A 12871-nucleotide genomic window follows, 5' to 3' on the forward strand; every position below is an offset into this window, starting at 1 on the left:
CAAAGCTCTTTATTGTGGGATTCCTCTACCCCGCTCTCACATGTGAAACTTTTTCTCTCATACATGAAGCTTATGATTGATGTTTCAATAGCTGACATGAAATTTTCTGAAACCAGAGAGAAGCCCAGTTATGGAAGATCTTTCTCATGGCAGCTTTTCCTTGTGCTGTAACCCATGAACTCCACAGTGACCTTGGTTTTGACCTTGTCCCCATCCTATCCAGAGCTAATGCAGACAGAAATGCATCACGTCCGCACCCTGAAGATCATGAACGATGTGTACAGCGCAGCGATGTTGAAGGAGCTGCAGTATGATCAACAAGTCATTGACAAGATCTTTCCCTGCCTGGAAAACTTGCTGCAAATCCACAGTAACTTTTTCCAGCGGATTCTGGAAAGGAAGAAGGAGTCATTGGCAGACAAAAGTGAAAAGAACTTTGTTATCAGGAGGATAGGTGACATCCTAGTGAGTCAAGTAAGTGCTGGAAAATGCTTGCAGTTCTGAGAACACAGCTGGAAACCAGGCGCTTTTCCTTCCCTCCTGTTTGTGCCTGTCAGATAATCACAGCTGATGGCACCTTTACTCTTCCCACATGTAAGAATCTCCGCCTCTGCTTTTTTTTAGGCACTTTTTGCTCTTTCAGACGAAGGTCCACTGTTGAAAATTAATTTAGTTCATTTTGTGGGAAAGAGAAGCATTTGCTGACAGGCACAAAACAGTCCGACTTTAGCCTGGAGTGTAGGCAGGAGCTCACAGCAAAATATGCTCAGTGTGTCTCTTGGCTACGTTACTGACCTGCTGTTTAACTTTGGGTGGATCATTTTACTTTTCTTTATCCGTGGTTTCTGCCTTCTTTTTGTCTGTTAAGCCCTGTGAGTAGAATCCCAAATTCTGCTGTAGGTGTGAACTCAGTAAATTCCCCAAATCATCTCTTTTACTTTCTAGAGATCTGCTTGCTTGATTAAGGATGCTTTGGACTAATTTAGTTTCATCAGATTCTTTTGAGAGGCTGGCAGGCACTGCTGGGATATCACACCAGGAGCTCAGTGCAGATTGGAGCTCTGTGTCTCATGTCTTGCAGTTCTCTGGTGACAGCGCCGAGCGAATGAAGAAAACCTACGGCAAATTCTGCGGGCATCACAACGAGGCAGTCAATTACTTCAAAGATCTGTACTCCAAGGACAAGCGGTTTCAGGCGTTTGTCAAGGTAGGATCTGGTAGGACAGCCATAGTCAATGGAAAAAGCATCTCCTTCCTGCACTGTGGTGACTGTTTTGCTACAGAAATTAAACTTTCACCTTTATTCCCTAGAAAAAAATGAGCAGCTCCCTGGTGAGGCGTCTTGGGATTCCTGAATGTATCCTGTTGGTAACGCAGAGAATCACGAAGTACCCTGTCCTTTTACAAAGGATACTGCAGTACACCAAAGGTAGGGACCAGTTCCTTTATTCTAACTGTGTATTTGTTCATCCAGTGTAAATTTTTTTGATCCTTTTCGGCTGAAGCAGATTCTCTTACCAGGTAATCCAGTCATTGTTGTCTTGTGCAGCTGTAACGAGATAACTCAGTTCCATATCTCCATTTAGGATTAGTTGTTCAGGTACCTTGATTTAGTTAAGTCTGTCTGTAGCTAATTATGGAGCAACATGCTTAGACTCCAAAGTTTCCCAGCTTGCTTTTTTTGCGGTAATGGCTAAAATATGTGATTAATTTATGTATTTCATCCATACTCCCTCATATACGAAGTATATTGGAATAGTCCCCAACCTCAACCACATATATGTGAAAGGTTTTGTGAAACTCTCCTTAAGGGGAAAAACTGCATCCTGTCTCATTTAAATATTACAAAGTTATAATGCTGGAATTTGAGAGGGAGAAGAGGAAGGAAGGAAGGAAGTAAAACTGGGAAGTTAGACTCCACAAAGATGAAGTGAAATCGAGGTCTCTCTGTTTCTTTTTTAAAGAAAACGAAGTGGAACATGAAGACTTGACTCAGTCATTAAACCTCGTTAAAGATGTGATTGCTGCAGTCAACAGCAAAGTCAGCAACTATGAGAAGAAAATGCGTCTTGGTGAGATTTACAACCGGACGGACAGCAAGTCCATCATGAGGATGAAGAGTGGCCAGATGTTTGCAAGAGAGGACTTGAGGCATCGGAAACTCATCCGAGATGGGCCTGTTTCACTAAGAAGTGCAGCTGGAAGGCTAAAAGGTGAGACTGTCCTGCCTTCTGCTGACGCAAACTGTTCAGGAGAGGCTCTGCTGTCCTTGCAGCTGCCTCTTGTTGGGTGTTTTCTTGAATTGCTCTTTGTTTGTTAGGTGGAAGTAGTTTTTTTTAAGGTGCTGTGCACTGAAATTCTCCCCTGAATTAAACACTAACTCTCCCAAGGAATCCTTCAGCTGGGACCATGGCAGCAGTAAGAGCAGACAGGGCTGTCTCTCAGGCTTGGCAGGAAGGCTGGGCTTCCCTTCTCCCCTTCCAGCATTAGCTGATTAAATTACGGTCTGTGGGCTAGTGCTGTGCTGTGCAGGGAGGCAGTGATAACATGAAATTCCATACAGGGTATGATTTATTTCGAGGTTTTGGAAACAGGAAGTTTACAGATGATTTCTAGGCACCCGAGACTACTATTGCCTTTAGATGATTGATGAAGCAAGTTATGCTGCTGTTGTGAAATCCTGTGATAAGCACTAGCTCCATTTGCATTTCTTAGTGATAGAGATGCATAAACATGTCTGTAGTGCAAACTCCTAGGGAAAGCAGGTCCTGCAGGCAAGCTGCAGACACAGGGAGAGCAGCTTGTTCCTATAGTCAGGCTGTTTTGCAGGATTTGAAATGCAGCACAGAGAATTAGAGGAAGAACGTTTCTTAGAGTGTTTTAGCATTTCCCCTCTTGCAAAATGTACAGAACAGAGAAAAAGGGAATCAAATGCCACCTTTTGCAAACCTCACAGAGCTTGGATTTAATTTTGCAGCTTTGCTTAAAGTTTCATGGTTCTTTTCTCTGGAATGGATCCTCTCTTCCCAAAACAGAATGGAAGGATTTACCCATGGGATGATTTAACTTTCTGGTTTGCTTCCTCTCTGTCACAAGATTTCCCAAGTACATTACACAGAAACTCTTTGTACCGAAGGGTCTGGGTGGGGCACTACACTTGGTAGTTGCTGTGCAACTTTATGATATGTCATTAGGAGACTTGGAAAGCTGTATGTGCACTCTGGGAAAAGACTGATTTAAAATCCTCTGTTGGCTTGAGGTTGTGCTTCCTTCTCCCATGAAAGAAAGCCAGGTCCTGTGTCTCACACAGGCTCTGTCGGCTCCCCTCAGAGTCGACAAGAGTTGTGTTTGTCTGAGAGCAGAATTAGTGGTGGCTCCTGAAGTCAGTATTTCCTCAGAAAGAAACTGCAGCTGACAAATGTTGTTATTGCATGATAATTTACGCTCTGCAAACCACTCATCAAGAGAACCATAAAACCCAGAACTTCCTGTGCAGATATTTTGCTCAAGGGCTAAAATATTGATTGTTTGAGAAAACAGAGGTTCTATTGAGTAAACGTCTCTGGCTTTTGCTGTTATGCCCACATCTTAACTGCTAGTGAGCGTGTGGCAGGAGGGGAGCACCCCTGCTCAGACAGACGAGAGCAAATCCTGCAGGTTTTCCAGGCACTGATTTGTTCTGCTTAATGCAAAGTCAGTTCAGAGCTAACCTGACTTGGCATCTCCAGGAGCTGCCCCTGCTCCTCTGCTAACTGGGAGGTTGATCCTGCTTCCAGCATTTGCAAAACCAGCCCTGCTGCTCCCCAGCACTGGTGTTATTACAAGAAATCTGTTTTGAGGTGGGTTGTGCGGTTATACTTACTGTTATGCTGCTTCTTTTGCAGAAGTCCAGGCTGTTCTCCTCTCTGACATGCTCGTGTTCCTTCAGGAGAAGGACCAGAAGTATGTGTTTGCCTCACTGGTAAGACTTCAACCTCTTCTTCTTCCTTTTCTACGTGAGAGACCCGTGATGTGTGTTGTGCAGCAAAGCCAGCCATTTTTCTGCTAAACAACTCAATTTTCTTGCTCGCAACATTTTTGTTTGCTGAGCAGACTCCATTCTTTCTGACAGGAAAACATGTCTTCATGCCCCACCTCCCCTTTGTGCAGTGCCTTGGCACAGCTGATAATTGGCCTTGAAAAGCTGCCTGTCACTCGATACACTTGTGCTTTTCAGTTTGTGCACATTGAAACAGTGGTTGGGGCAGGAGGGGGCAAGGAGATAATGCAAACATTGTAAAAATGAACCTTAGCAGAAGGATACGTCCTAATACATTGTGGGCTGCTGTGGGGGGTGGTGAGGTGAAGTGCAAGTGCAGTAAATTCAACAGAACAGCTGGAAAATAAATGTCAGAGAAATATACTTGTAATACACAAGAGCAAAAACACTAGCTTTTGAGGGCAGGCCCCTGAAAAGGGCTGGGCACACTGACCTGCTAAAGAAAACCTAGTGCCTAATGGAGTCTGTTGGGCTGTACCTTCCAGGCATGGTCTAGACTGGCTAAACCTTGTGACCTTTCCGCTCTTTGAGCATTTTGAAAGCTGTTAATTTGTTATTGCAGTTCCACCAACCCTCTGCACAGGCTCAGTGCCCTACACAGGAGAAGCTGATTTGCACACAAGTCCTGCTAGTGGACCTCTACCAAATCACCCCACTTGTAGCAGCTGGTACAGTGCACAAAGGGGCTGACACTTGTGTGCAGATGACACAGCAGCAAAGGGACGTTGTAACCCAGCAGGCTGATTACACAGACACCATAACACACAGTGAACGTCATCTTACACACGAGTTCTCACACAGGAGTCAGCTGTGAGCTTCTGAGAACAGCAGAGGTTTCGTGGCATTTGAAAACAAGATGTTATTCTATCCTAGAGAGATCATGAAGATACTGTGTGTGAAGCAGGCACTAGCAAGCTGCACCAAGTGTTAAGGAGCTGTGATATTAATGACAGGGAGAGCGTGGGCAGGAGGAAGTGAGATCAGAGCAAAATATGGTAGAGTTTACAAAACCACAAAGTCAATTCTAAATTAATTCTTTGTTGAAATGGAATGAGGTGAAATTGCTTTTCCTGCAGAACTGTCGGAGGAAAGCAAACCCTTCCCTGTTGTTTGACCCCATTAAAATGATTTATTTTTTTTAATTAACCAATAGGTTCAGAAAATGTTTACAGCCTGAGAGATGTAATGCTATGGTTTATTGGGACTTTTTCAATGCTAGTTTACACCTGGAAAGTAGCACTGTTCACCCTCCTCACCCATTTCTTTCCATCTGAAGGACCAGAAATCCACTGTGATCTCTCTGAAGAAGTTGATAGTACGGGAAGTGGCTCATGAAGAGAAGGGTTTGTTCCTGATCAGCATGGGTGGAAAAGATCCCGAAATGGTGGAAGTCCATGCCAGCTCCAAAGAAGAACGTAACGGCTGGATACAGATAATTCAGGACACAATGAACACCATGTAAGCTACCCAGCTGTTCTTGGGAGGCAGGTGGTGCACATGGTTGTGTTCCTGTGATAATCAAGCCTATCTCTGTCTCCTGTCCAGGGATAGAGATGAAGACGAAGGAGTCCCTTGTGAGTCTGAGTTCGAAAAGAAATTGTCTGATGCAAAAGTGAGAGGACTGAAAGGTAAAATCCTGCCTGGGACAGAACTGGGGAGTGGTTTTGGAAAATGTACAGGAATTTTTGATTTGGGTTTTGTGGTTGAACTACAATATTTTTCAAATGAGTGAAAGCTGTACATCCAGCAAATAATTGCAATCCTGGTTTGTGGCTCACCTTCTCTGCATTATTTTTGTTCTGAGCCTGCTGGGTGCCAGTGCTGTGCATGGATTGTACAGGGCATTGTCATACTATGTCAGAGTATGTGCTGCCAAACCCAGCACATACTGTCAGGTTCCACTAGATGGGGCCAGTATCTCAGGAATCGCTCAAGTTTCCTTGACGAAGCTTTTATTTTCTGTCTTCATCTCTTGTTTTCTGTTCACCCCCACAGAACAACTTCAGCAGAAGGATAAGCAGATCCTGCTCTTGCTGGAGGAGAAGACGAAGATCTTCCGGGACATGGCAGACAGTTCTGTGCAGGAGGAGATGCCAGGGTCCAGGCTGCTCTTCAGAGCCAACACAGAAGAGGCTCCAAAAGGAGAGGCCATTATGAAAACAGCAATAAATGAAGGTGAGCCAGTCAGGTGACATGTAAATTACAGTAACCAACAGACCCCTCAGCTTCAGTGAAAGTGTCAGTTCTCAAGCACCAGTCTTGCAGGGGAAGTCTTCTCTTTGTCAGAATAACAGCACAGATGAGGAGATAATGCTACTCACGATATTGTCTCAGGGACAGGTCATGAGGATCAGGAAAGGAAGCAGATATTGATGGGTGTTGAAAGAAGGCAGAAAAATCAGCACGGAGAACAACCATGCATTGAACCTACTTTGAGGTCAGGAGCAGCACAGTATTTATCCTTGGCTGAAATTTGGACCGTCCAGGCTTTTTGCTGTGCTTCAGTCTCAGCAAGATGTGAGAGTGGGGCTTGGGTTCCAGCAGGCACTTGTGGTGCCTGCAAGGGACATTCAAGTCCATCGACAAAGGCAAGGGTAGATGGAAACTCAGTCAGCTTTCCAGTGTGATTTTTGAAGAGGCTAAAAATTATTAGATGCTGTTGTCAGAGCATATCAGGTTGCCAGGAGGAAGAGAGGGAGGTGTAAGCTGTGCAGAGCTCCAGGAATTGGAGTTAATGGTCAGGCAGACTGAGTTTTTGCAGGGGCAATGCGTACTATTCATACCACTGTCACAGAAACACAGGCTCTTGGTCCAGCAAAATATGTGAATTTCTGACCTGAGCTCAAGCAGTGATGAAAATAGCTCAGAAGCCTGAGGTGGCCTTTAACAAAGACATTGTTGCTTTTTTATCAGTCGAACTGCTGCAAGATCTGGTGAACAGGAGCCTGGGCACTGCCCTCGGACAGCAGGTCAGCAGCACTGCCATGGAACAGGAAGGAGGAGTTGGCCCCGTCTCTCTTCCTAGAAGGGCAGAAACTTTTGGAGGATTTGACAGTCATCAGATGAACGCTTCCAAGGGTGAGTAATTACGTGTGTGCACACCAGAATTTGTTCCTAGTACATGTCATCATATCTTCTTGCTTCAGAAGGACTTCAGCTGGTGATTTGGATTTCACAGCTCCTCTCCAATAATAGTTGATAGATTAAATCACAGATTAGGAAAAAAGTCTATGTACAGGTAGAATGATGGTAGCTGAGAACCTGTGGCTACACAAGGATTAAACATCTGAACTCTTCACTCCTTTCTTTCTGTGTTCTCTCTAACTCATCTGTACTCTTATGCTTATGTGCCACATGGAAGCGTTTGGCTTCTCAATAAATTAGTTTCTTCGTGTTATTATTGTAATATCTACAGCTCTGTTCTTTGTTCTTCACTTACCTTCCAGCAGGAGCCTGGTGCTGTTGCATTTGCAAATGGATGAGGATATTGCTGAATCAAACACCTTCTCCCCTGTCTCTGCTCTCTATGCATTTGTTTTCCACCTACAGCTGCATGTGTTATTCCTGCAATTAAGTCTCTCCCAAAGAAATGTGTGACTGTTTATTTCAGCTGCATAGTTGGCTGTTTCCCAATGCTCTCTTTCTTTGCCCAAGTAGTCAGAAACTTCCCTGTCCTCAAATTCCTTTCTCTGTGGTCTCACTCACACTCCCAATACAACCAGTTTTGCTGTGCTGGTGTCTGTCTCAGCACTGGGATCGTTGGACCTTGTCTGACCTCCTGCATTAAAGGAGCAGTGTTAGCTCCAGACAGTCAGACATGAGAAATATGTAGAGGCTTTCCCAGCTCTATTGGAAAGCTGCAAAGCCCTTCAGAGGCCTTGTCATCATAATGACAAATATATTCACACCGAAGGGGTTTGTTTAGGGTTGTGCTTCTCTGTTGCAATGATGAATGGGGCAACCTCAGGCTGTTCATTCCCCAGCTCTAGGTTTTCTGTAGAAATACCCTCTTTTGAATTAGATTGTAATTCAGTAGTTGTAGGGTCTTGGGAGATTTGGGGAAAAGAATGCAGGGCCTGTTTGTTCAGCTGAAGATCAGGAGGTATGAAACCTGGCATTCACCTCCAGTTCTTCTATTCACAACCTGTGAAACCTCAAGCAAAGCTTATAACCTGACTCCCCTTCGTTCTCCCCTCCAGCAAAGCAGAAGGGAGGTGTTTCCTCCTGCAAAGAGGTGGAAGGTCCCAGGACGTGGCGCAGGAGAGAAGGTCTGTTAGGAGGACTTGAGGGTCAGCCTTTAATAGCAAAGCCTGCCTGGGGGGGGGGGGGCGGGCCTTTGCACTAGGTATGGTGCCTTTCACATTGATGCAGATTCAGGTGTATGTAAAGTTGTTTATCATTAAAACAGTGGCAGTTGGAAGGTTACCACTGCAGGTGTGGGTTTTCCCCATGGGCTGCATCTCAGCTGGCAAGAGGAGTACAGGAATCTTGGCAAGAGCTAGAGGATGGAAGGTCTGTGTGACTCCTTTGCCACCCCTGAGCAGAAGGGCAGCACAGGGGGAGGGTTACAGCCCTCCTGTCCCCACAGGTCAGTTCAGTCCTGCTTGGGAGCACTGATATGAGTCTTCCAGGGGGAAGTTAGAAAGAGAAGTCCAGGTTTCCTTTGAAGATCCAGGTTTCTGATAACTAAGGTTAATGGTAAATTGCTGGCATAGAATTACACAGGGTGTCACAGAGCAGTATCTGACCCAGATGTAAATTAACTTACACAAGAGAGGCATTGAAACTATACCTGCAGTAATATACCCTGATATGATTCTGTTATCATCCTCCATCTGCTCTTACTCTGCCTCATGTCTTCTCAGCAAGTATTCTGTGGTAGTAGATGGCAGTGCAGGGGCTAGAAAGAGCACCAATTGATAGCAGTGTGCCGAAATTATCAGCACGGTGTCTGAAACCAAAGTCAATCTTAATCTAAATTCACATCCACTTTTTCTGGCAGTGCTGACGTGTTCCGTATATTTAGAGAGCAAATGCATTTAGTTAAAGTGTCAGTAGCTCTGTGTCCCCTTTTCTGAAACGTGTGTTTCCTGTATTAAATTTCTCAGACTTCAGCAAGTTCATCCATGGTTTAGGATGTTGAATAACCAGTGTCAATGCTGGCTTCTTCCTTTAGGTGGAGCGAAAGATGAAGGCGATGACACTCAGGACCTTCGAAGAACAGAATCAGACAGCATTTTAAAGAAGGTACAGCTTGGTTTATCTATCTGCTAGCACTGAGTTCAGGTTGCAAGAGAGTGACAATTCTAGTCTTGAAAAATGCCTAAATTTCTTGACAATTAGATGTGTCCTAGTAAGTTAAAAATAAAATAAAATTGGAAGTATGCAACTAAAACCACTTTGCTGTAGCTAAAATCCTGACTTGAAAACTATTACAAATCAGTTTTATTCCTCGGTGGCACAAGTTATCTACCATCTGTCTGCAGAACAGCCAAAGCATGTGTTTAATTATGCATCATTATTGAAATGATAAGGTCAGCTATAACCTTGCACCTATTCTTGCTGCAGATCAATCTATCACATAACTACAAAATGTTACCTAATTAATATTTTATTGTATATGATTTTAACTTGCCTAAAAAACAGTATGTGAATTCTCCCAGAATGAAAGGGGGGGGATGTTTAATGGGTACGTCATTAGTTCAGCTGATTACATTTGCTGTGATTTCTCATTGTCCTCATATTAAATTTGTGATCTTATCATAGGGTGGAAATGCTAATCTGATGTTCATGTTGAAAAGGAATAACGAGGTAAGAATTGATTCCGTTGCTCTGTTTCCTTCTTTTAAGTGAGAAGAGAATTTGTCTCAATAGGTGATAATGTAGAAGAAAACACATTTCATTTGCTGAAACGCATCTAGACTTTTAAATACATTAAACTGAACCCACTGTGTCATTTATTTGTTTAACCTTGAATGTTCAGGCAGGGAATTCACTGATTGTCATCTGCTTGCCAGCAGGATGATATGTGCTGATTATAGGCAGCAAGGGTTAATTACCACCAGGATGCACAGGGCTGTATTTATTGTGCATCTGCAGACAGAGAGAGTTTAATTTTATGTTGCAGGTGCAGTGAATTGGGGCAATTAGATTTCTATTCTCCCTTTGATACACATTCATAACTTCCAATTAGCATTAATGGCACAATAAGAAGCAGCTCTCTTAATACTGGCTATCACATCACTACTGCAAATACTGCAGTGGTTTTTCTTCTTAAAATAATTGTAGGATATGAGAGATTCAGAGAAAATTTTAGCTAGGCTAAATTTGGGGATAGGGCATCAGTCCAAAGTAGGTTGCTCTGTGTTGATTCACAAGGTGTTTGCATTTACCTGTATTTTTGGAGAGCCTCCAAGAACACACCTGCTGCTCTTGTGTGCCTGCTGTAGTGCAGCTTTTCTGTCTAATGGCAGTAGGACTTGTATGGGTCAGCTGATGGAGAACAATACAAATAGTTCACATTCATTTTAAGATTTCTAGGGTTTTTTCACCCCTTGAAGTTCTTTTCCTGAAATTTTTAAGTGAATTGTTGGGTTTCATCCCAATTACTCTGCTTGTTCTTGAGCAAGCTGATGCTGTGGGAAATGGTTTGCAGTGACAAACTGGGACTTCCCATGAAGCCTGTGCCACGAGGTACCTCTGCAGATGTTTCTTCACCTGCTGCACCAACAGCTAGGGAAGGGAGGGAGGTGATGCCAGGCACCTCTGGGAGATGTCCAAGGGATGTACTGGTGTACTGGGGGACGATGCAGTCATTGCAGGAGAAGAGTGAGGAAAAGGAAGGTGCAGAGGGATGGCTGTACAGCTTGTCAGACCACAGGGGGTCACAGAGGGAAGGAGGGTGCTGTACACCTGCCCCAGCACCCAGGGAGATCTAATAGCAACGCTTTTGTTTTCTCGCAGCAGGTCCTCCAAACCATTACCAGCCTCCATAAGTTGCTCAGTGCTTTGCAGGTAGGCTTAGCCCTTCATCCTGCTTCTGCTTGCTGCTTGCCCGAGCTGCCAGTCATGCTTCACCCCTGTCTGCCCTTCTCCTCTGCCTGTCACATCCCTGCATGGCTGGATACTCCACAGAAGTGTGCTGGGAATGTTGGAATGAGTTGCTGCCTAAGGGAACCAGTGCTCACCTGAGTTTGGGAAGCTGCTGGGGGAGATGCTTTTCAGCATCCTCTGGTAGCCCAGCTGTAAGGCAGCAGCGCTGCGCTGTGAGTTTGGTGGGAGATGAAGGGGTTCGGTACAGCACCCTGGGGTTTTCAGGGATGGGCCTCTCCTCAGGATGCTGTAGTGATTTCTGTGCCTGCTCTCCCAGGGCGTCGTGCTGCAGCAGGACACCTACATTGAGGACCAGAAGCTGGCTCTGAGTGAGAGGGCTCTGACCCGAAGCTTCTTCCGGCCGACCTCGCTGCTGGAGCAGGAGAAGCAGCGCAACCTGGAGAAGCAGCGCCAGGAGTTGGCCAACCTGAAGAAGCAGCAGACACAGCACCAGGAGGAGAGGCGGAGGAGAGAGAAGGAATGGGAAGTCCGGGAGAAGGAACTGGCAGAGCAGGAGGCCCAACTGGCCCAGCGCGAGGAGCAGGTCCAGAGAAGGTGGCAGGAGCTGGAGCGGGAACGAGAGGAGCTGCAGATGAAGAAGGCTGCCTACCAGCTCGACCTGGAGAGGCTTCGCACGGCGCAGAAGCAGCTGGAGAGGGAGAAGGTGCAGCTCAAGCAGGATATGGAGCGATTATCTCAAATGCGGCAGGAGCCTGACCACAACCAGGTAAATGATGCCAAGGGCCAGGCTCCTGGGGAAGCAGAGCCCTGCAGGGAGCTCCCAGCCAGCTCCTGGGCCAGCTGCATGCCTGCAGGGATAGACTGGTGCCAGCCCAGCCCTAGGCACGTGGGGCCTGGTATTTCAAACTGTCTCTTTCGTTGCATGTGATGTGCAGAGCTGTGTTTCTTACACCTCTGTGTTTCTTGCACCTCAGCTGCTGAGGCACTGCCAGTGTTGGTGCAATGTGGTGTATTTGGGGTGCCTGGCTAGTGCTGAGCAGGAGGGGGCTACAACAGCCTGAGTTCTGCCCACTTCTGTGTGCCATACGTTGGGGGATGGCAGAGAGGAGGTGGCTCGCTCCCAGAGAAGATGTCCTAGGCAATTCCAGAAGGCTGATCCTGCCTGACATTGGCCTTCACCCCGTGAGGGCTGAGCTCTGGAGCGCAGTCAGGCAAAGGAGACGTCCTTCTCGGAAACAGCCAGAGCGTTGTGGGTTACCTGCACCCTCCAGCTGTCACAAAAGCCCCTTGTGAGGCTGATAACTGCAGGGCAGGGCTGTTTGCGTGCTGACATCCATCTGCAAAAGCATTCTCAATATCTAGCAAAGAGATGGGCATTGCCCCTGTCCTGGAGAGACTGGGCACCTGCAGTCCAGTTGTGGCTCAGTGAGCAAAGGTTCCTGGCTCTGCTGAAAGAGCCTTCTGGTGCCTGGCTGCCCACAAGCACAAAGAGAGCCCCCACACAGATCCTGCTCTGTGCATTTTTCAGCAAGCTGGGGTTTATTTCTTTATAGCTGTGCAGCAGTCTGGGGGAGGAGAGCAAGCATCGTTGGCAAAACATGGGCTGAATTTCATCCTTAAGCCTGTTGATCATTTGTTTGTTTGTAACTCACTGATTCTGACTGTAATTAGCTTAGAGCTGCAGCAAAATTAGTTTATAAATGTTGGATTGCCAAATGGAAATGATTTTGGGTGCCTGAATGGACTAATTTTGGAGCAGTGAGTTCTGAAAAGCTAATC

The 12871-nt window shown here is 45.8% G+C and overlaps 1 protein-coding gene across 8 annotated transcripts in view; it reads left to right on the top strand.

The window, feature by feature from the left end:
• AKAP13 (A-kinase anchoring protein 13) overlaps positions 1-12871 on the top strand; it is a 209988-nt gene that overhangs the window by 192648 nt on the left and 4469 nt on the right. For 5 of the 8 annotated variants that reach the window (XM_032699850.1, XM_032699848.1, XM_032699849.1 and 2 more), the window contains 14 exons: positions 224-474; positions 1082-1207; positions 1312-1429; positions 1965-2213; positions 3885-3961; positions 5316-5497; positions 5585-5667; positions 6035-6214; positions 6953-7117; positions 8239-8307; positions 9216-9286; positions 9806-9850; positions 11003-11053; positions 11409-11858. In XM_032699850.1, the coding sequence (XP_032555741.1) occupies positions 224-474; positions 1082-1207; positions 1312-1429; positions 1965-2213; positions 3885-3961; positions 5316-5497; positions 5585-5667; positions 6035-6214; positions 6953-7117; positions 8239-8307; positions 9216-9286; positions 9806-9850; positions 11003-11053; positions 11409-11858 (2117 nt within the window). The remainder of the gene's footprint in view (positions 1-223; positions 475-1081; positions 1208-1311; positions 1430-1964; positions 2214-3884; positions 3962-5315; positions 5498-5584; positions 5668-6034; positions 6215-6952; positions 7118-8238; positions 8308-9215; positions 9287-9805; positions 9851-11002; positions 11054-11408; positions 11859-12871) is intronic. The other 3 variants (XM_032699853.1, XM_032699854.1, XM_032699851.1) reach the window with 2 other exon arrangements.

The sequence above is a fragment of the Chiroxiphia lanceolata genome, chromosome 12 (assembly GCF_009829145.1).
Source record: "Chiroxiphia lanceolata isolate bChiLan1 chromosome 12, bChiLan1.pri, whole genome shotgun sequence".
NCBI lineage: Eukaryota > Metazoa > Chordata > Aves > Passeriformes > Pipridae > Chiroxiphia > Chiroxiphia lanceolata.